General features: G+C 45.3%; 11 protein-coding genes across 11 annotated transcripts; 5 read left to right on the top strand and 6 right to left on the bottom strand.

The window, feature by feature from the left end:
* Positions 1 to 86: 86 nt before the first annotated feature.
* On the top strand, positions 87 to 1,529 carry V2V93DRAFT_365160 (peptidase S8/S53 domain-containing protein). Its single transcript, XM_066909009.1, has 3 exons — positions 87 to 343; positions 392 to 793; positions 855 to 1,529. The coding sequence occupies exons 1-3, from the start codon at positions 113 to 115 to the stop codon at positions 1,398 to 1,400; spliced, it is 1,179 nt and encodes a 392-aa protein (XP_066767290.1). The 5' UTR covers positions 87 to 112; the 3' UTR covers positions 1,401 to 1,529.
* Positions 1,530 to 1,673: 144 nt separating this feature from the next.
* V2V93DRAFT_365156 (uncharacterized protein) lies at positions 1,674 to 3,447 on the top strand. The gene has a single exon (XM_066909008.1). The coding sequence runs from the start codon at positions 1,952 to 1,954 to the stop codon at positions 3,323 to 3,325; it is 1,374 nt and encodes a 457-aa protein (XP_066767289.1). The 5' UTR covers positions 1,674 to 1,951; the 3' UTR covers positions 3,326 to 3,447.
* Positions 3,448 to 3,454: 7 nt separating this feature from the next.
* V2V93DRAFT_149069 (uncharacterized protein) lies at positions 3,455 to 7,688 on the bottom strand. The gene is made up of 4 exons (XM_066906867.1): positions 6,917 to 7,688; positions 4,088 to 6,859; positions 3,740 to 4,024; positions 3,455 to 3,682 (listed from the first exon to the last, which is right to left on the bottom strand). The coding sequence occupies exons 1-4, from the start codon at positions 7,245 to 7,247 to the stop codon at positions 3,585 to 3,587; spliced, it is 3,486 nt and encodes a 1,161-aa protein (XP_066767288.1). The 5' UTR covers positions 7,248 to 7,688; the 3' UTR covers positions 3,455 to 3,584.
* A 344-nt stretch (positions 7,689 to 8,032) lies between these two features.
* Positions 8,033 to 8,634, bottom strand: V2V93DRAFT_378515 (uncharacterized protein; the record flags this gene model as incomplete). Its single annotated transcript, XM_066911961.1, has 4 exons — positions 8,033 to 8,326; positions 8,397 to 8,477; positions 8,548 to 8,568; positions 8,632 to 8,634. 4 exons carry the CDS (start codon positions 8,632 to 8,634, stop codon positions 8,033 to 8,035), a joined length of 399 nt encoding a protein of 132 aa, XP_066767287.1.
* A 291-nt stretch (positions 8,635 to 8,925) lies between these two features.
* Positions 8,926 to 9,853, top strand: V2V93DRAFT_365151 (60S ribosomal protein uL5). The gene is made up of 4 exons (XM_066909007.1): positions 8,926 to 8,964; positions 9,078 to 9,299; positions 9,369 to 9,504; positions 9,629 to 9,853. Exons 1-4 carry the CDS (start codon positions 8,962 to 8,964, stop codon positions 9,790 to 9,792), a joined length of 525 nt encoding a protein of 174 aa, XP_066767286.1. The 5' UTR covers positions 8,926 to 8,961; the 3' UTR covers positions 9,793 to 9,853.
* Positions 9,854 to 11,612, top strand: V2V93DRAFT_365149 (uncharacterized protein). Its single transcript, XM_066909006.1, has 3 exons — positions 9,854 to 10,156; positions 10,214 to 10,331; positions 10,429 to 11,612. The coding sequence occupies exons 1-3, from the start codon at positions 10,133 to 10,135 to the stop codon at positions 11,403 to 11,405; spliced, it is 1,119 nt and encodes a 372-aa protein (XP_066767285.1). The 5' UTR covers positions 9,854 to 10,132; the 3' UTR covers positions 11,406 to 11,612.
* Positions 11,613 to 11,633: 21 nt separating this feature from the next.
* Positions 11,634 to 12,790, bottom strand: V2V93DRAFT_365147 (S-adenosyl-L-methionine-dependent methyltransferase). The gene has a single exon (XM_066909005.1). The coding sequence runs from the start codon at positions 12,490 to 12,492 to the stop codon at positions 11,692 to 11,694; it is 801 nt and encodes a 266-aa protein (XP_066767284.1). The 5' UTR covers positions 12,493 to 12,790; the 3' UTR covers positions 11,634 to 11,691.
* V2V93DRAFT_365146 (transmembrane adaptor Erv26) lies at positions 12,791 to 14,135 on the bottom strand. The gene is made up of 3 exons (XM_066909004.1): positions 13,868 to 14,135; positions 13,562 to 13,795; positions 12,791 to 13,491 (listed from the first exon to the last, which is right to left on the bottom strand). Exons 1-3 carry the CDS (start codon positions 13,932 to 13,934, stop codon positions 13,055 to 13,057), a joined length of 738 nt encoding a protein of 245 aa, XP_066767283.1. The 5' UTR covers positions 13,935 to 14,135; the 3' UTR covers positions 12,791 to 13,054.
* A 229-nt stretch (positions 14,136 to 14,364) lies between these two features.
* V2V93DRAFT_365142 (mitochondrial 37S ribosomal protein uS13m) lies at positions 14,365 to 15,420 on the top strand. Its single transcript, XM_066909003.1, has 4 exons — positions 14,365 to 14,544; positions 14,608 to 14,843; positions 14,915 to 15,049; positions 15,122 to 15,420. Exons 1-4 carry the CDS (start codon positions 14,494 to 14,496, stop codon positions 15,171 to 15,173), a joined length of 474 nt encoding a protein of 157 aa, XP_066767282.1. The 5' UTR covers positions 14,365 to 14,493; the 3' UTR covers positions 15,174 to 15,420.
* V2V93DRAFT_365140 (uncharacterized protein) lies at positions 15,323 to 16,101 on the bottom strand. The gene is made up of 5 exons (XM_066909002.1): positions 15,996 to 16,101; positions 15,851 to 15,921; positions 15,675 to 15,771; positions 15,525 to 15,614; positions 15,323 to 15,461 (listed from the first exon to the last, which is right to left on the bottom strand). Exons 1-4 carry the CDS (start codon positions 16,034 to 16,036, stop codon positions 15,542 to 15,544), a joined length of 282 nt encoding a protein of 93 aa, XP_066767281.1. The 5' UTR covers positions 16,037 to 16,101; the 3' UTR covers positions 15,323 to 15,461; positions 15,525 to 15,541.
* Positions 16,102 to 16,421: 320 nt separating this feature from the next.
* On the bottom strand, positions 16,422 to 21,639 carry V2V93DRAFT_321619 (uncharacterized protein; the record flags this gene model as incomplete). Its single annotated transcript, XM_066907365.1, has 4 exons — positions 16,422 to 16,595; positions 16,680 to 21,023; positions 21,090 to 21,429; positions 21,521 to 21,639. The coding sequence occupies 4 exons, from the start codon at positions 21,637 to 21,639 to the stop codon at positions 16,422 to 16,424; spliced, it is 4,977 nt and encodes a 1,658-aa protein (XP_066767280.1).

Below are 21,639 nucleotides of genomic sequence, written 5' to 3'. Positions count from 1 at the left end.
ACCAAATGAAGTAAAACGAAAACACTAGGTAGTCCACCTCCGTGCCCAAAACCGCATCTCATTCGGCTCCAGCAACTTGTTTGACAGCAGGCACCCTCTTTATACCACTGCCATGCATTTCTTCAGTCTGCTTAATACTGTACTAATAATGACGTCTCTGATTTCGGCAGTGTCAGGGACATATTTAGTCCAGCTCCTGGCAGACACTGATATTGAAGAATATTTGACGCTGCATCCGGTGTTGAGAGCAAAGATGATTCGCACATATTCATTTGGAAGTTTCCGTGCTATTGCCACAAACTGCGATGAGAATTTTGTTAACGCCTTGGGTCATCATCCTCTAGTGAGTAGTGTTAATCTTCCTATGTGACAATTTTTTACTAAGATACAGGTCAAAAACATATCGCCAGACATCATCTTCCAAGCAAACGACATAAAAACAAAGAAAAGCATAAACACTAAAAGTCTAACGACACAAGCAGGCGCCCCCCGTCATTTGGCAAGGCTCTCTCAGCAAGGAGCACTATCATCTACCGAAGCGCTTACGTACAGCTACGACTCCTCAGCCGGCACCAGCGTCGACGCGTACGTTCTCGATACAGGAATTTACAAAGAGCACCCTGAATTTGGTGGGCGAGCAGTTGCCGGTGCTGATTTTACCGGTGAAGGGCTCGGAGATAGGAACGGGCATGGTACTCATGTTGCGGGACTAATTGGAAGCAGTACGTACGGCGTCGCAAAGAATGTCAGCATAATTGAGGTGAAAATTCTCAATGAGTCTGGCGGTGGTAGCGTATGATTATGTTTGGAAGAATTTGTATTAAATATGAAATGGTAACTAACAGAATAATCAGCTGTCGACGGTAATTGCTGGACTTGACTACGCAGTCACGCAACGGGCATCCACGGGACGTAAATCAGTTGCCAACCTCTCGCTAGGCGCGTTCTACAACGCTATCCTAAACAACGCAATTACAGCAGCTGTAGAGTCCGGCCTTGCAGTAGTAGTAGCAGCAGGTAACGACGGACTTCCTGCGTGTGCGTTTTCTCCCGCGAGTTCCCGTGAGGCACTTACCGTCGGCGCGCTTGACGATGCAGACGACACGATTGCACCGTTCTCAAACTGGGGTCACTGCGTGGACGTGTTCGCATCTGGAGTCGAGGTCAAGAGTTTACTAAACAGCGGAAATGGCACTGTGTCATACTCTGGCACGTCGATGGCGAGTCCGATTGCCGCTGGATTGATGGCGTATTTCATGGCTCTCGGTGACGATGCGACTAGCGCTATCGAGAGAGTACGCAACGAGGCTACCCGAGGTGCGATCAAGTGGCGCCAAATCTTGATTCGGCCATTCACTCCGAACAAAGTTGCGTATAATCTGGGTGGTCAGCCTTTGTAGATACTGTTGTCAAGCTGTATTGTTTTGAAGATACCTATACCACGAAAAACTGTGCTGGTATCCATAGTGAAGAGTACTGCTGCCTCAAGAAATGAGAAAAAAGGAGAAAAGTGAGGTTTGCGGTGTGGCTATAGCTGCTTCTACTGATATTATCTATCAGCTACTTTGTCTGTTATTAATTGCATAATAAACAGCAGCTAAACCAACATAGACGGTAGATTTGAGCTGCAACAGAGTGCGGCTTCGCCAGGAGTTTACATCTCCAACGGCTATCGCAGACACGTGCCCGCGCCCCCCATCATTATCTCATCGTATCGTTATCGCCATTGCTACCTTCATTGTCACAGCAGTCAGCACAGTAGACTGAGAAAGTACACGATACTCAAAAGAGCGCATCAGAGAGGGAAAAGAAGGCCAGAGCTAGTGCAGTCTTGTTGAGAGCAGACAAAGATCAGACTGCCCCTGAGTTCGCTTGCTCGAGCCACAACCAAAACTCAATCCAGGACCCTTTCTCTTCTTCTCGCACCAGCATGCAGTAATCTCGGTGCAGAATGCATCGCCTTTCCGTCAGATACCTACTCGTCGCGGCAGTTGTTTCGCTACTCACCGTCATCGCCCTCTCTTACTCCTCGGCCACCTTCTCGAACTTTGTTCCGCAGGCCGGCCAAAACCATTCTGCCCTACAGCGCAACTCCTACCTCCAAGGCTCTGACGACGTTTATCTCCTGCTCAAAACCGGCGCGGTCTCTCTTTATGAACGTACACCGCTTCACGTGCAAACAACCTTCTCGCAACTGCCGCATTATGCCATCTACTCCGATGCGCCGGGCACCGTAGCGGGCATCGCCGTCCTTGATGCACTCGCAAACATCACGAGTGCAACCCTAGGCTCAGACGCAATGCAGGCTTACCGCCGTCAGCGCGAATTACTTGCCGAGAATGCCAACGTTGACTTTACGGATACAAAAGCTCATATTGATAAAGCGTGGGACCTCGACAAGTGGAAACCGCTGCCGATAGCTGCACATGCCTACTCGCAGCATCCACAATTCAAGTGGTACATCATCATGGACGACGATTCCTATATAATCTGGCCAAATATGCTGCGCTGGTTAAGTACTCTCAATCCGTCTGACTCGCTCTACATCGGCGCTCCGGCCGTCATCAACGGTGAACCCTTCGCGCACGGCGGTTCTGGTGTCGTTCTCTCCCATGGTCTCGTCTCCTCTGTCTTCCCGTCTCATCCGGGAATCACGCATGAGTGGGAAGCATTCACTGCCGAAAACTGCTGTGGCGATCATGTTTTTGCTCATGCGCTTGCGGAGATTGGCGTCTCTCTTAACTCGGGTCCGGTTCACTCAAGATTACAAGGCGATGCGCCTACTTCTGTACGTCTAAGCAAAGACAATTGGTGTTCCGAAATTGTCTCTTTTCATCATGTTTCTCCACGGGAAATCGAGAATCTATATATTTTTGAAAATCTCTACGGCTCGTCGCACAACCCAATTCTCTACCGCGATATTTACTCGCATTTTGTGAAACCATACATCACCGACTTCCGCCGTGAAAACTGGGACAACGGCGCAGACGACCGCGAATATAACATTGACGACTCGGAAGTTGAAGAAATTGCACATCGATCATACGAAGATTGCAAAGCTCGCTGTGTGGATTGGAGTGATTGTTTGCAGTTCCGGTATAAGCCAGAATTCTGCGCGTTGGCGTCTAGAGTGCGATTGGGTTCTATAGCTGAGGTGGGTAGTGATGAGGATGAAGCCTTTAGCTCGGAGTGGATGGTAGAGCGGATTAGAAATATGAGGGGTGAATTACAATGTGAGAAAGTCGGAGTTGATGAAGAAGAAGAGGGCTCGTTTTTTAGGAATTCTCCGCTAGCTGTGAAAGCGTCTGAAGGTGACTCTGCATAATTATCTTCCTATTCAGTCTTTATTTTTTTATTTTTCTATTTCTACTGTTGCCCATTACATTTGCAAATAGGCGTTGTTTGTTTGTTTGTTTTTTGGCTTCTTTGTTTTTTTTTTTGTTCTTGTCTTTAGATTTTTTCTAATCAGTAAAATCATGTCAATCTGTACTCCTCCCACGCATTTCCAACATAAAGAATCAAAACAAAGAAAATTCAGAATGTTACATGCCCAAAAAAAAAAAATAACCGTTTATAAAAGTACACTATTCTCGGTTATCGATAAATAGACTTGCGTAATCGACGATAAATGTTTGTACGAGCACATTAGAAATTCCAAGTGTAGGCGCAAATACAATTCCAACTAGCGATATAAATTAGCACGTTTTCGCACTGTAAAAAAAAAAAAAGGGCGGCTCACCATTCCGAATGTTCATCTTATTGTTCTCACTCTTCTCAACGATTTTGATCAAATATCGCGAAATGCTCTTCAACAATCCAAAATTCTCAAACGGCAACTGTCGAAGCAATACATACAGCATCTCGATTCGCGAAGCATGAGCTTGACATGTGACTGCTTCGGCAAAATCGCTTCCGAGATTAGAAAGAATGTTACTTGGTAGTTCACGAAGATAGAGTTTGAGTACACCTGCCACTGCGTGAACGTCGTAGTTTGCGCCGTCGTTGATGAGGTCCACGTCTCCCTCTACATAATACAGTTAATTTTCAAGATACGCTTAATAGAAAAGACGAAAATGAGAAAACTCACCAGTATTAAACCGCTCCTTCAATGCACGAATCACAGAGCTCGAACCGCTAAGTCTAAAAATTCCTTCTTCGCGATTCGCATGTTTATAGTCCAAATACTCCACGCAGCGATATAAAACACTAGGGACTTTAACTTCTCCTTTTTGTACAAACGACACCTCAATGGCCTGCGAAAGTGGAATTCCAAAGACTGATACTGAGATAGTTTTATCAATAGCCTTCAGCCCACCACAGACAATCTCGCCTTTAAATTTCGGATCATTATCGTAATCTAATCTATCACCATTCGGACTTCTTAGTGGCTCGTCATCGAATTGTCGAGATAAAGAAGCTCGATATTCGTACATCGGATTATTCTTTAGTGAATCCATATCAAGCTGTAAGAACCGCCTTGTATCGTGCTGCTGCTGCTGACGATACTGCTCGGATGTCGACATCGCCTGCACAGTCAATCCAGACTCATGACTTGTCTCCTTTCTAAGCGAAAAGATGCTGCGTTTCTTTTGCTTTTTCAAATCAGCAGCTGTTATGCTGGCGCCATCATCCGGATGCAAGAGATGATGATCAGGTGGTAGAACCGGGGATCTCTGAGTGCGCATGTGCGCGGACGGCGTGCTTGCGCCGCTCTCCAAAGCACTTCCATCCGTCAAGCTCGCAGAGCTGCCATTGCTCTCCGTATGCTCTAACACCGCACTAGCAGGTACAGCGGTAGGGGACAACTCTCGCAAAGACGAATCAACAGGAGACGTTTTCCTGATTCTCAATTTTCGAGAAATTGGCGACGCAATAGAAATTCCTGTGGATAACTTTTTCTTTGGACTTACAGACGTAATAGCCGACGATGCAGACGATGCAACGTCAGTTAACATCGATGTCGAAGAACTCATTATACTCCGCTGATCACTAGATGCTCGCAATCCACTAGTTGTCAGTAACTGTGTAGACAGCGATGGCGTAGGCGACGATGATCCCGACGTGCCCGTAAACTCTTTCAGAGCATCAACCCAATCGTCGCGGTCCTCATCACTTTCGGCACACAGAATGTGTCGCACAGAAGAGCTTGAATCAGCACGTTTACGCTCGCTGATTTGTAAAGCGTGTCTATATGCTCTGTCACCAGCATTCGGCGCATCATCGTACCCTCCCGGGGCCTCTTGCTTGTAAATTTCTGAATTGTCAATCCTGATACTGCCGAGTAGTGACCCGCCCGGTGCATCAAAGTACTGCAGTTCCGGCCCATCAAGGACAAAATATCTAGCCTTCCAGCCACCGAAATTTTTGCCGCGTTTGGTGAGATATCCCTCTTTCCTCACAGCCGAGTCGTGAAGTGCCATGGGATCAAGTATATCTCTCGACAAGAAATCGCAAAATAGAATAGCAGCCTCGGTGCTTAGTGACGGGATACTAGTGATAGCAGAGAAATATCCTTCCAAAAGTCGCTTCCGACTATCAACCTTTGACGGCGCAAGACTCACAAACTGCGCGCGATCAGGTATTCTCGGTATCGAAAATTCTTCCAGCTCGAGCCGTAAGATCGAATCAAGCGCATTCAGACTCGTCAGCGTCTTGCTGGTTTTCCACCATTCTTTATCCGCGCTGCGATCGCGTATCGAAAGGATTATAATCGGATCATCAACTTTTCCCTTAACTTTGTGGAAATTTCGCATGCGGCTGGAAGTCACTTGCACAGAGATAGTCGGCAGATTTTCGGGTGTGATCAGCGGTCCTGAGGGTTGCGTGATAATGGGAGTATTGGCATAAAATGTATTTGAGTTAGGGGGTGGAAAGACAGCGGCAGCGGGTATGATTGACGAGCGCGCACCGCGCGACGAAGCTGGTGAGGGCGGTGGGAAGTACACAGGCGAGTCGGCCGACGCGATACTTGTACTTGCCGTTGCAGATGGCGTCAATTCTGAAGAGTCGTCGTCTTTAGGGGGCGCTTCTTTTGATGGTTGCTGCTGATTATCAGGGAATCCTTTCTCCGCGATGCCATAAACACCTAGTCCATTGGTGCCGCTGTTCAATCCTGCAGCGGCACTTGGGACAGAACTCAGCCTAGAGGGGAAATACGACTGTAGCCGCGGCGGAAATTGCTCGCTCTTTGTAGTCGGTGGTCGCATTTCACTCGCCGTGATTGTACCACCTGTAGATTCTAATGTTGGAGTCGTCAATTCATCGTCGTTTACCTTTTTCCCATAGTAATCGCTATCTCTTTCCTCGTCATCGTCAGCCGCCTCGACGTATTCGACAGATGATGTAGAGTCCCGGTCGTCGCGATTAGCCCATCTAATAGCGTACTCGTCTTGCGCAGTCGCTTCAAACGAAAATGAATCCGAGGTCTGTCTAGAATGCGGCTCATTGTCTGTCTGTTTCTTTGAAGCCGATATATCGCTTGCACTCCAACCGATATTATCTGTCGTCGATGAATTGGCTTCGCCTGAATTAGATATTGAGGGAATTAAAGGCGATGACGCCGCATTAGAGTCTTCTTTCGCAGTATCAAAACTTGAATCCGCTCCAGAATCCGAAGCTAACGAAAAAGAATGCCTGCTGCGATCGAATGACTCGTTAAACGCACGTACAAGGTCGAAGCCTGAATTGTCAAGTTGCAGCACTGGCTGATAAGCTTGTTTTTGAGAGGCATCAGACTCGCGAGATATTGACGATGATTTAGAGACTGAATTGGTGAGATCGATTTGGCCAGTAGATGTTTTCATGGATTTGCGGGGTGGAAGGGGTGGGTTCGGATCTGGTTCGACTTGTCGCACAGAGCCTTGATAGTATTAGCATTTAAAGCGAACAAATAAATAAATAAAAAGGAAGCAAATACCTCGAATACTGGAAATATCGTTTATATCGCTAATATCATTACCTGCAGTTTCATCATTGCCGTTCGTTGTGTCTACGGCAATTGGCATTGATGATAGACCCCGCAAAACACTCAATTTCCGCTCAAGTTCACCGATTTTGTCAAGCAATGAAGTCCTTTCCAATTCCGCTGTTCGCTGCTTATACCTTGCATCTCTACTCACGGCCTCTTGGCGCGCAAGAGACTCTGTAAGCTCCGCGATCTTGGACCGCTGCGAGTCGACTATGGAGGTGAGGTCTGTCACGCGAGAGCTGCAGTTGCAGCAAGGCACTGGCGCTGAGTCTGCCGGCATGCTCGTCAATAGTTCGTTGAGAGATATGCGCGTGATAAATAGAAGGATGCAGACGAAGTGGATGCGAACAATGGGTTATTGCAAGCAAAAGGAGGATTTGTAGATGCTCGCGCAGTTGTGGCTGCTACAGAGCAATTATACCCACTGTCGCCGAGATAGCGGAAACGAAAATATATAAAAAGAAAACAAAAAGAGTAGGGTAAAAGAGAATAGTAGTTGGCGAACGAGAAAAGGCGGGTGAGTTTGGGAAAAGGCTGTAGGTAAAGTGAATGTTTAGCGAGGGGTTGGAGTTTCGAGGTAGTTGACGCGTCATAAAAGTTTGGAGAGTCCAGGGTTCGGTACCACTATGAGTGGCCTTTTACTATAGCCATAAATTGTGGCCAAAAAAGAATGCATTTTTTGAACTGATCTGAAGGTTCACGAATTTGAGCTGATGTAGTTTATTATCATATTGATCCTTGACCTAATACTGAGATGACGTGGCTGACGTGAACAATGCCTATACAGAAGAGCTCTATCCAGTGCATACCGTTTGAATAATGCAGTCTGTCAAATCATTAACTCTATAGTCACACAGCTGTTCGTCTTCACGGAAGATAAATAGAATGAATGTCAATACTATAATTCACTTCCTATGCAAATCAATCTTACATCAAACACACTAGAAGAGCAGCAGTTTTTTGAAACACGCGTCGCATAAAACAACTCTGCAAAACCAAAAGCAATCAGACAGTTAAAAACAAAAAACCCTAGTACAATTTAGCAGATATTGATACAATGAATCCTTAGAACCCCATTCCCGGTACAAAACCGCCCAAGCCTCGTCCGACTGCCCGCGCGACACCAGCTCCAGGCGGAATAACACCTAATCTCGGCAACTCATCAGATGGTGGTGGAGCCTCTACGCTGACCGAAACAATGTTTTCGCCGCGGAGAATAACTAATCCCAATGTTCTCTTTTCTTCGACAGTTTCTGAGGTTGATGTGGAGGAACCGGTTTTGGCGGCTTGTCGCTTCGCGCTTGCTGATCGGCGGGTTAATCGAAATTCTTCGCAATCGGCGAGTACAATATTCATATACTGTAATTTAGATTGTTAGCTGAATGCGGAAATAGAATCTGACGAAAAGACTCAAAACAAAATTTCGTACTTTGTCAAATGCTAGCATCTGTCCTGTAAGTTGTCTGCCATCTTCCATAATAATACGCATTCTGTAGTTGATCAGGTCCGACTGTTAGAGATCGTTAGTAAAATTTCTGATCATTATTATTATTTATCTTCATAATAGATCTATACTGTACCAATTTTGCTCGTTTTGAAGCCTGGATCAATTGTTAGCATGTATATATTAAACGCACCAAGCAAACACAAACAAGCAAACGTACCATCTCGGATATTATATACAGTGTATATGATCTGTATTACAAATAAAAATGAGTACCAAGGGCAGCAGTATGCTGTAGTGTAAATGGCGATGTCTTCTTACTCCTTTGGCTGTCCATCCTGTCTAAAAACTCTATTCTCAAAATGCATTTCTGCTGATGCAGTTATGCTATGCCCAAACATTTGGCTATTATGCTAAAAGTATAATAGGGCTCAACCCTACACATTTGTGACTGTGGTTTGGAGCCAGTCTCGCGCTTCCCAGGCTCCTGCTTCACGAATCTTGAACTCGTTCACCATTTTCAGCACCAGCACCACACATCACAGTAGCAATGGTACGTTAGCATTCTTAGCAGGAAGATACACGATTCAGAATAGTCTTGGATATCTTGTGTTTACATGCAATTATTCTCAATTCAAAAACATCTACTCTAACATGAATCCCCAGGCTGACAAGTCCTCCAACCCCATGCGCGAGCTGCGTATCGAGAAGCTCACCCTCAATATCTCCGTCGGCGAGTCTGGTGACAGACTTACTCGTGCCGCTAAGGTACTTGAGCAGCTCTCTGGTCAGACTCCTGTTTACTCCAAGGCTAGATACACCGTCCGAACTTTTGGTATCAGAAGAAACGAGAGAATTGCCGTCCACGTCACCGTCCGAGGACCCAAGGTTAGCATCCGGTTTTTGATTTGAATACAAGCGTTCGTGTTGAACAAGTTATTGACTTTTTTTAACAAGGCTGAGGAAATTCTCGAGCGTGGACTGAAGGTCAAGGAGTACGAGCTCCGACGAAAGAACTTCTCCGAGACCGGTAACTTTGGTTTCGGTATCTCTGAGCACATTGATCTCGGCATCAAATACGATCCTTCTATTGGTATGTTTTTTGTGGTTTAAAATGTTTGGATATCAAATCAAAAGCGCAGCTGTTTTGTTAAATTGTGTATCTGATATTGAGTGTCAAAGAGTAAGAAACTAACCTGTTATTTTTTGTTTTGTAGGTATCTACGGTATGGACTTCTACGTTTGCCTTGCCCGCCCTGGAAGCAGAGTCGCTCGTCGCAAGCGTGCCTCTGCGAAGGTCGGTGCTCAGCACAAGATCAAGCAGGAGGACAGCATCAACTGGTTCAAGCAGAAGTACGACGCCATTGTTTTGTCGAAGTAAAAAGTTAGAGAACGGGCTGTATTTATTGTAATATGAAATCAAAAAAGTTGAACTACTATATATATTGTGTTGCGAGTAGCGGCAGAGGTCGTTTTTGTAGACTGTGAAGGCAACTGGTGAATCTCGGTGCAGTATATCTCTTAGTCATCACTTACAGACATCGGCACTGGCGGTTCAGAGACCTAACCCCCAGAGCCTTAGCTTGGTTTAGACGCGGCGGTCGGCGGAGGTTCGGAGGCAAACAGCCAACCACAGTCAACCATCGTGTTTTCATCTGCCGCTCTCTCCTCTCCTCCCCCTCCTCCTCCTCCATCTTCCTCCATCTTGCTCAATTGCAGCCATGTTGAGATCCTCTGCCTCAAAAGTGCGTATCCTGTCTATTTTCATACTTCTTCTTTTCCAGCTAACCGCTCTTCTCCAGCTCGCTCGGTCCGCGATTCCTCTCGTCGGTGCCCGTAATGCCACTACCGTCGCCCCCACCTCAGACATCTTCAAGCCCCTCAAGTACGGCGGCAAGTATACCGTCTCTCTGATTCCCGGTATGTCGTAAATCCGCTTTTTTTGCTCTTTATACTCCATTATCTGGTTTCTAGTATTGTAGATCAATACTAAATTTTATTTCTTTCTCTTGCTCAGGTGATGGTATCGGTGCCGAGGTCTCCGAGTCCGTTAAGGCCATTTTCAAAGCCGACAACGTCCCCGTCGAATGGGAGCAGATCGATGTCACCGGCGTCGGCAACTCCGAGGATGGAATTCGTGAGTCGGTGCAGTCGCTCAAGAAGAACAAGGTCGGTCTCAAGGGTATCCTTTTCACTCCCGTCGAGCGCTCTGGCCATTCTTCCTTCAACGTTGCTCTTCGTCAAGAACTCGACATTTTTGCCTCTCTCGTGCTTATCAAAAACATTCCTGGTGTCCAGACCCGTCATTCTGGCATTGACATGTGTCTCATCCGTGAAAACACTGAGGGTGAGTACTCTGGTCTAGAGCATCAGTCTGTGCCAGGCGTCGTCGAATCGCTCAAAATCATCACAAAGTACAAGTCTGAACGTATCTCGCGTTTCGCTTTCGAGTTTGCGCTCAAGAATAACCGCAAGGCCGTCACTGTCGTCCACAAGGCAAACATCATGAAGCTCGCCGACGGTCTCTTCCGCCGCACCGTGCAGGACATGGGCGCCGAGTATCCCACTATCAAGACCAACGACATGATTGTCGACAACGCATCCATGCAGGCCGTCTCTAACCCTCAGCAATTCGATGTACTTGTGCTTCCTAACTTGTACGGTTCTATTCTTTCCAATATTGGCGCCGGTCTCGTCGGTGGTCCTGGTCTCGTGCCCGGTTGCAACATCGGCCGCGACATCGCCGTGTTTGAGCCCGGTTGCCGACATGTCGGCCTTGATATCAAGGGAACTAACCAGGCTAACCCGTCTGCTTTGATCCTTTCTTCGGCTATGATGCTCCGCCATCTTGGCCTTGAGTCGCATGCTGACCGTATCTCTAACGGTGTCTACGCTGTGTTGGCTGAGGGACAAGTTAGAACTCCTGATCTTAAGGGTACCAACACTACCTCTGAATTTACTAAGGCTGTTCTCGACAAGATGGAGTCCCTTTGAAGTGTACTGCGTATTATTAAGAGGCAATAATTTAAAAGCCGTCCAATTAGTTTATAGAGATACAGTTCCACTTTTTATATATGCGTGTTTTGTGCAGTGCATTGGACATGTTGTGATGATTTAGGTTCTGCCTACTGACTAGTCGTAAGAATCTATCAATATATGAAAATAGATGATATTATATGAATAAAAGATAAATCTAATCAATCCAGCCCAACTCCAAACCCGAAAAAAAAAAAAAAAAAAAAAAAAAAGAAAACCAACGACATTAAAATAACGACGCAGTCTAAAACTTAGGCCGTCTCTTTCGTCCAGTGAAGTGACTGTCGAGGGCAACGAGTCTACCACGCTTGCGCATAAGCTCTTTCTTACGATTGATATACTCCTTTGTAGTTTCCTCTCTCTTATTTTTCTTTGCCGTTCTTCGGGGCTGCTTCTCAATCTTGATACCCTTGAGATTGATATCATTAGTCGTCACATTACCCGCAGTTAAAATCAGGTAGTATTTCTTATTTTTCTTGTTTTCTTCGTCATCGATTACAAGGCCGCCAGCAAACCCAGATGCCTTTGCTGCTCCAAGAATCTGCTCGATCTGTCTTTCATCCCGTGGATAAAACTGACAGGCAACTTTCCCGCCTCTTCTGAGCGCTGCGTAAAGCGAGTCAAAAAATCTCGCGAGCCGTTTTTTCGGATCGGCGGTATTGGTATCGGCGTTACAGAGCCATTGTATAGCACTAATACTAATCACGGCATCAAAAGTACCGGCCCGAAACGGAATCCCATTTCCCATGTCTGCGAGCAATAAATCACCAGCTACATCACGATCAAGCGCGACAGCGAGCATCGACGGAGAAATATCCATACCAACCCATACATGATCACCTTCCTGTGACAGAATTTCACCTGACAGACCTGAACCGCAGCCAATGTCGAGGATATGTTGATGCGGTTCGAGAGTGAGCAGGTCTAGTGCTCTGAGTGTCATTTCGGCTTGAATATGCTGGATGCGCGAAGATGACGTGTATTTTTTAGATTCGAGGTCATTATAAAATACTTCGGGAGGAGCAGTTGTCTCGGGCCTCGACATTGTTGCAAGAAATAAGGCGGTTCAGCCGTTGTGTAGTGTTGTTGTTTAGAGAAAAGAAAAAAATTGCTGTTGAATAATAAAAATTCACGATTCTAAGCCGCGCGTTGGGAGTTACTTTGTTCGCGCTGCTACAAGAATCAAACAATCAGCGAGAATGAGATTATTCCCTAGATTATACATTTTCAGATGTATTTTGCTTAAATAGATTTAGAAGTAAATCAATAATCAGCAGTGGGGACAGGTTGGGGTAAAACCACCCAAGTACTCACATAGTAGGAAGAACATCATCTACAATAAAGGACAGCAATAGGCATACACCGGACTTTTATTTGTCTTGATTCAAAATTCACTATGGCTATCGGAATCCGGGTGCTGTAATGGCTGTAGATAAAAGTATGCCCATTTCGTATTTGACAGTCTTACAATCACAATGCACTACAAATTACATAATGCTGACGACTCTCTCTCTCTCTCTTTTCACGAAGTGATTCCTCCCTAAATACTAACATCTTCATAATCAATAGTCGAATATATCTTGGGCATATTAACGAACCACCAAAATTTAGACAATGCGAGCATTACCACCTCTTAAACTCTCATCGCCCCAGCCAATAACGCGCGCGACCTCCGCGATCCCTTCCCGAATCTTGCCAATAACAACCTTCGCCATTCCTTGTCCTTTGGCATACACTCTCGCGCGGTCGTCAGCACCAACGCCGAATCCACCTCCCATCGACGCACTTCCACTACCACCACTACCGCTTCCAATGCCACCTTGCGCGTCGGTAGTGCTTGGCAGGACGTTATCTCCTGCACTTAGGCTGACGAATAAGGAAAATGGAACAAACCAAACGCATATTCCAAAAAATGACGAGACTTCGGAGAAGCTGGGGAATGCGGCAGGTGGTTCATAGAGCGGCGATGAGCGCAGTGTTGGCGGTGGGATCGATGGGCGGGAAAAATGCTGGAACCAAAAATAGTGGTTCAACAAAACCAGGACTAATTATCCAGCAGACTATTAGAAACCGGCTTGCTCAAGAATGTAAAAAGAAGAAAAAAAGGATCTTACCGCAGCTGGCAATAAATGTACTGCTCGAAAGCTGAATGAAAGGAAACTGTTTAAGATTCTGGTAATACACAAATTGCGTCGCGATTGAAAAGACCGTGAGCCAGAATGGGAAGTGATCAAATAATAAAAGAAGTATATGTATAACCACGATTCCTAATATCAGTTTCTCGAGTAATCGTTTTGTGAATCGTGAATGCTCTTCCACTAATTCTGACAAGTAATATAGTCCCGCGGCTACAATCATACCAATTAGTCGACTATTTATAAAAAAGGCACTCGAAAATTCAGAATCAAGATGAACTGTACCTATTGCGAGGGTGAGAAATACAAAACCGACAAGTATGCCGATATACGAAAGTACCGCCAGGAACATTGCTGCTGAGTCGGAATGGTTACAAAGCAGTCGAGTTCAGTAGTCGGAGTATTTGCGACAGTGATCCGTAATAACAATCAGACAGTTAAATTTCAAAGTCAAGAGTAATAGAGAAAAAGACATGCAAAGTAAGGTGAGGATCAGAGTTAAGTTGTGGATTTACTATAAAAGAAGGTGCCGAGCCCCTGGACGCCGCGCTCTCACTGGATTTACTACCTCCTTGATCTACGGCAAATTCCTATATAATTAAGAAAAAAAAACCTCACTATAACTGCTATATTTTAACATTATTTTAGAGATTTTTCCCACCATAAATATCTGATCTTTCGTGCTATTCTTCTCTTTAAGTCGAATGGGTGCATAGTACGACCCTGTCTTTCCAATTGTCGCGTCTATGTAAACCCTAGCCCATTTTCATAGATTTTCGTCATTTTGAAGAAGTCGAAGAAGTCCGAAAGATACTCTTTGTTTCAAAGGTTGGCCATTTCATTCAACTTGATTTTTCCTATATATCAGACATAAAAGACCTCCTTGTATTTTTACTATTACGCAATCTACAATGCCTATCCGGTTTGAAGGAAAAAACGTGCGCGGCAATGCCTTAATCAGAGTGCGTTCGGATTCCTCCTCCCTATTCACATGCTCTCCAATACTAATCGTCACTCTTTAATAGATTATGCTAGAAAACAAATTTCCAGGCTTAGGCCGTTTGAATGCCGAACGGGTATGCGCAAAACTCGGATTCTACCCACGAATGCGTGTGCATCAACTTGAAGAGCCCGACTTTTTAGCGCTGTCGAAGGAATTGCAATCCTATACTACGGGTGACTCATACGTTAATATGATTCGCGAGAATATCAGAAAAAAGAGAGCTATTGGAACATATGCTGGTAGACGTCATGCTTTGGGGTACGCCTTTTACAACTCACAGATACACTATAGTATACGAACAGAGAACTAACTCGTGGTTTTCAATATAGATACCCAGTCAAGGGCCAGCGGACAAAGAACAATGGTGCAACTGCTCGACGACACAATAGAGCATTCTGGGAACCGCGAAGATTTTCTACATTCCGAGTTGTCGATGCTCCTTCTGTGCTCGGTATCTGGTCTACGTAAGTAATTACTTTCTCCCCTTGAGTTTTTGTATTGCTCCGAGACAGATTTCTAATATTTATGATGGATAGCCAAGCGATTATCAGGATTGGGTTCATGGTACAGAAATATAAATTTTGGTAGGGAAAAAATAGTCAAAGATATAAAAGAAAAGGGAGGGCAGCATTGTATATATTTACATGGATGATAAGTTGAAAATACCATACCCTTGCGCTGGCATTAGTATCTGGTTGTTTTTTTCTTTGTATAATAGCATAAACATTGAAATTTTTGCAAAATCTATATAATTTGTTTAATTTATATTTCAGCATTTTGTACAATTACTAGTAAGAGAGACGCCAGCGATAAAATAGAAATACAAAAGAAAGAGCTATATGCAATATCTTACAAGATAACACCAATGCTCAATAACTAAATAACTTAATAGTTCAATATGCTAATCCCAAAAAAATTACCAAATTATTCACTAGAGACCTCAGAGTAAGCTGATATCAACTTTGGATTTGTGAAGAATCCATGTAAACGCCAATTAGGCAATTATCTTCTTTTCGTAAGATAACCCGACTATCACATACACACATCATCAGCATTATTCTCGAGAGAGTGTGAATAAGTAAAACTTACTTATCTCGTAGCGAAACAGATCCATTGCCAGACTCGTCGAGCGCTGATACAGAAAGATATAACTTAGCGGCATCATCTTTGCTAGCAACTCCCCTGACTGCAAGCATATTACCACGTTAACAACACACACACTTGATATCAAAACTCGTAATGATATAGAGAAGGAAAAACCGTACCGTCTAAGCACATGCCGGTCCGTCCATCAATCAAGATAAATCCTGTAGCAGGCGCCCTCAATGATCCCGATCTACTTAGTCAACCCCCATCAGCATCTCTCTCTTCCCAGATCCGACACAAAAAACAAAAAAAAAAGCCACTCACATTCTATCAATCCAATTATGCGAGCCAGTCGCAAACTCCATTCTCTCGAAAGTAGGGTCAGCTCAGCTCTATACGATACTTCCCTTAATTCATTCAAATAGAGGACTCACCCGCTCGGACCAGATTCGAAACAGACGCGTTATCTATCTGTCTGGCACGTTGCCAAATCAGGCAGTTACCCGGACTCATAGTGACTCAGTGCTGATAACCATAAAAGTCTACGCAGACGACACTGACTTCAAAAACTCTTTTTGGTAATTAGTATTTTAAATACTGGTATATTTATAAATTGGCTATAAGAAATATAAAATACATCATCAAAAAATCACAACAAAAGGGAAATACAGCATTCATTGTCTTAAAAGTAAATAAATGCATCGAAAAATAAAGCACAATCAAACTCTCCTTTCAAATATAATAATCAATCTACAATCCAGTCATTCCCTGCGTAAGCATCAACCGACCTCCACCAAGAATAGGCCCCATAATGGGTGCCGTATCAGCTGCCGCTTGGCTCTCCTTTTGCTTCTGTTCTTCAATAAATGCGTCAAAGGCCTTGATTTTGATCTCTTGCTCCCGGCGCTTGTTGATCACATAAGGCTACATAGCAATAATTAGCATCTCCCTTCACACAAGAATCAAATGGATAAAAATTGATAGGAAACATAGAGGAAAAAAACTCACAGTAGTATAATCGTTCAACGAATGTCTCCACGACAACTCAGACACAATATCCTCACGAATAAGGTCATAGCAAGTATACAGCATAGCCGCATAGCATTCAGTATTTCCAACCTCAACAAAATACCTTAGCAACTCCTCAGCAACCTCGGTCTTGCTACTCACAGCCGCCGTCTCGATCGCGTCCTTGAAGAGCTTATCGGACTTCGAAAGCTCGATAGACTGTGTCCACCGTTTGTTGTTACGGTAAATACGCGCCGCAATCTGACGGAAAAAGATCAAATTGTCAGACTCGAGACGCTTGGCAAGTTCAAGCGGGTCAAAGTTATCAAAGTTATCGACCGAGTCCCGAAGTGATTTGTAATCTTCTTCCTCAATCAATAGCTCATGGTAGGCCTTATTGACCGCCGCGTTATTCTGACTCTGTGCTGCAACAAGGAACGGCTTGATCAAGGGCATATTGTCCGATTTCTCAAACATACGCACAACTCGAGTAACGTCGATGCGCGGCGTGAGCGCCGTAAGCAAATCAGTCAGCAGCTGCGGCTGCTCCGCAAGATAAAAGTTCAATGCGCGGTAATAAATCTCGAGATTGGCAACCTTGACAATGATCTCCTTAAAGGCAGAGTGCTCAAATGCATCAGCCGCATGCTCCATAATTGCCAGCGCTGCATTATCCCATTCGTCATAATGACAATACAAAAATACAAGCTCGGGCCATAAATGCGCATCCTCGCAAGAGCGGATCGCCTTTGGGATATTAATCCGCGACCAAAACAGCTTCAAATGCTCCATCATCTTCTCTGGATGATACTTTGAGTACAAAATCGCAAGCTCAGTGAACATTCCCATATGCGCACGCTCAAGTCCAAGACCTTGCTCAAGCAACGCAATCAGCTCGTCAAAGTAGCCGTTCTTCTCGTACGTGTTGACCAAATCAAGCAGCTCCTCGGCATGAACAATCAAGTTGAGACCGCAAATCTGCGCAAGTCTAAACTCCTTCTTGTCAATACACGCCTCATTGACTTGCTTCCACACTTTAACACTGCCAGCCTTGCGAGCAGAATCAACAGCCGACTGATAATCGCCAAGATACACAAGAGTAGAAGCGAGTTTCGACCAGTTCGAAATTGACCGATACAAAATCTTCGCCGCGTCATAGTTCTTCTCTTCAAACAATGTGTCACCAACGGATTCAACATTGGCCACATTGGCGCCAGACAAGAGTTCCTCAAATTCAGGAAACTTGCCAATTCGCGCATATGAAAGCAGCAACTGACTATCAACAGCCGGCTCACGAATAGTCTTACGCGCAAGGATCAAAAACTTGACAAGCTCCTCATCCTTACCCGCTCGGGAGGCAATCTCAATGACCTCGAGGTAATTGCTCGGGTCATTCGCACGGATGTAAGACTCGATCGCGTCATTGATACGAAGACCATTAAGCTGCGCTTTGCCAAGCAAACTCCAAACTTCAGGAGTGTCAATCTTTTCAGCATACGCTTCGGCCCGATCAAGCGACATGATATGATCGACCAGCACACCAATAGCCTCGCTATGACTCTTTTGCTTTTTGAAAATCTCAAATGCCTCTTCGTATAGCTCATTATCAACAGCAATCTGCGCAATGTCGGCAGAATCATAACTATCCAAGCGATGCACATAGTCCATGACTTTACCCTTGTCAGCCTTGATCGCAGTCAGGATTAACAAGTTTTGCAAATTTGTATTGTCATTAAACGGCGACGGCTCAAGAATGATCTTCTCAAGCAATTCAATAAGCTCAATCGGCAAATCAGCAGACATAAATGCCTTGACGGCAACCGACACATCATCAGGAGAGCTAGATTCCGGTACGGCAGTGGCCACAACCTGGTCGATCAACTGCCGACGATGAATATTGTTCTCATTCAGCACGAGCGACCATAATTCCTCATCGGCACGAGCTACAAGGTACCGAGCCTGATGCTTAAACATCGAGTTCTCGTTCGTGATCTGCACAAGTTCAACGTCATTCTGTCCCTTTTCGTAGGCAATAAACGCGAGGTACGGATCTCGCTTCTCACAGTATTTTCCAACATTAAGCGAGTCGTAAAGAGTATTCTCACGCAAAAACTTTTCGGGATTATTATTGCTATCGATATAAATTTTGGCCAGCGCATTATAAAGTGCCGGATCCTGCGATCCGGTAGCCATTGTCGCCTCCAAGAATGGCAAAATAAGCTTCAACCGATTACGCTTCTCAACCTCGGCCACGAGCTCCTCAAGGGGAACTAGTCCCAATACAGTTTGCAGCAAGTTCTTGATTATCGATTCCTCGCAGTCGACGTCAATCAAGCCGCCGACAACAGCCGGCGTGCGCGTAGGGTTAACTTTCTGCACATAAGTTTCAATGAACTGAAACTGCTGGTTCTGGTACAAGTACAGCACGAGGTCATGAATAAAATTAAACCGATCGCAGACAATAATAAGCGGTAGCTGGTCCGCAAGTTTAGCTTCCTTGAGGAAATTCTTGACCTTCTCCGCATTATACACATTATTGTCGCGACAGATGCGCTCGACCTCGGTAAATTGTCCAATTTGGCAGGCCGATCGAATATACTTGAGCACAACATCCGGATCCTGCGTGAGATTGACGGTGCTCTGCAAGTAATAGTACAGACCTTCAAACGACTTGAACTCCTCAAAAAGCGAAATAATACGCTGCGGACCCAAAAGTTCAGAGTACTTGATTGATATCTGAATGACGACCTGAAGATTCTGCCGGATATTGACACGCAGCATCTCATGCAGACACTCAAGCGATTGCTCGACACTAAGCTTGTTACCAAAAAATTGAACAAGCCAGTCAGGATTGAGAACATTAGTGTGAACAATCACGCGCTTGATATCTCCGATATCCTCGAAATGTTCAAGCGCACGCTGAAAAAGGCCAGCCTTCTCGCAAAGTAGCGCGATCCGGCTCTTGTCGTAGTAACTAAACATGTCGTTTCCAAGAATAGCATCGGCAACCTGCGGAGCGCTCATCAGATTCATCTCTAGCAGCCGCGTCTGCAAAGCTCCCTGCTCCGGCACATTATTTTTGAGCGCATCCAACAAGAACGCGGTAGCCTGCTGGATCATGTTTTGCGACATGAAAATATCAACGACCTTGTTGATATCAACTAATGACCCACCCTCATGATTAGCCAGCTGCGTAGCAAATTCGGCGCCCTTCTCAGGATTAATCCGAACAAGGTTCTGTAGCAGAACCGAAAAGTCAGGCGTATAGCCTACTTTGGAGCAGTAGGGTAGTATCTTATCAAACTGTCCCGTTTCGGCAAAGCATGCGACAACTTTAGCCGGCACATTGCCGCGAAGATATACGCTAAGCGCAAGCACGGCGTCGTAGCCGTGCACGATATCTCCAAGCTCCTCAGAACACTCAAGTTTGTTCTCCTTCAGCCACTTCTCAAGCAAAGCCTTCTTATTCGACGACAGCACCGGTCTCGCCAGTTCAATCGACTCATGGCGATTGAGCGTACCTTTATCGAGCAGCGTTCCAAAATACTGCAGAATAGGCGACGGCTGGCCCGGCACAGCTGGCAAATGCTTGAACTGCTCGATAGTCTGCGGAGTGCGCAGGATTCCGCGCGGCGAAGTTGCAGCCACTCGCGCAGCATCGCCATACTGGCCTGCGGCAATCAACTGCGAAAATTGTTGCACGTACAAATCATCGGCGCCGCTGAGACCCGCGCGTGAGGCAAGAGCGATGGCGACACCCGGATTCTGAAGTGTCTTGAGAATGTACGGGATAACCGTGTTTTCATCAACAGCGACTGACAAAACCTGGCCCTTGCGGTTAATTGCCATGATTCCCGACGACGACGTATGCACGCACGAAGTGAAGACCATCGCATTACAAATTCTGTTCATGAAGATGCAAGTTCCGGATTCAAGATCGTAGAGATGGATAAAGCCATGCTTGGTGAGCATGTAAAGCACACCGTACTTCTCCGATGCCTGCAACGCAACCGGGAAATCCGACGCCGCATCAGCAGGCAGGTAGATATCGACAGCTTTCTTTGCGTACTTGGGTCCAGTAGCCTGAGGATCAATCTCAATCACATGCAACTTTGCACCAGTCGCAGATCGCGTTGCAAAGGAAAAGAGCTTGGAGTCGGTCGTGGCACCGTCGAGACGCAGACGAGCAAAAGCAGCAGCGTGTCCTTCAATTGGCTGCGACTGCTTGCGGTCCATAGAGTAGAGCTGCATGTGACCAACAACTCGGCCCTGCTCGGATGCGATTCCAATAAGTACACTCCACTTACCATCGTGGTCGACGTGATAATTGATCAGCTGCGAGGACTAGATAACAAACGAAAAAAAAAATCAGTAATAGTCAGAGAGTATGGCATAAACTCAAGTACTCACAGCGAGCGACACATGACGCTCAGTGATTTTAACAGGAGCAGGCTGTGTCGAATCAATGATATCCCAGTGATAAATACTCGTATCAGTAACCAACACCAAAGACTTGTCATTAAACCACTTCCAATATACCACATCCTCATCCATAGTATGCGACTTCAGCTTTTGTTTGAGATCCAAGTTGAAGATCTGCAATGTACGACCTTGGGCACGCAGTGCGAGCACATTCTGCGTCGGGTTCATGATGGCTGAGTCGGCCGAGATGTTACGGCGGACGATACTGTTGCCATTGTGAAGATCAATGATGACAACCTGTGCTCCGGATTCAGTGGTTTCACGAACACTATGATTGAGTTTAGTTATCTGTCTCAAATAGAAGCCATGTATATATATATATTCTTTTTTAAAAAAGAATATGTGAAGTGAAACCATACCATATATAATGATCACTCTCGAGAGTACATGAGTTGAATCCGATCGCCTCTTGAGGAATTCCAATCGCAGTCAGATTCAAATGTTCTTGAAACTGAATAGGCAAAGCGGCTTCTGCCAT

This window comes from Kockiozyma suomiensis, assembly GCF_038497685.1.
Source record: "Kockiozyma suomiensis strain NRRL Y-17356 unplaced genomic scaffold V2V93scaffold_3, whole genome shotgun sequence".
In the NCBI taxonomy this organism is placed as follows: domain Eukaryota; kingdom Fungi; phylum Ascomycota; class Lipomycetes; order Lipomycetales; family Lipomycetaceae; genus Kockiozyma; species Kockiozyma suomiensis.
The sequence above is the reverse complement of the archived record's forward strand: the minus strand, read 5'-3'. Positions and strand labels throughout refer to the sequence as shown.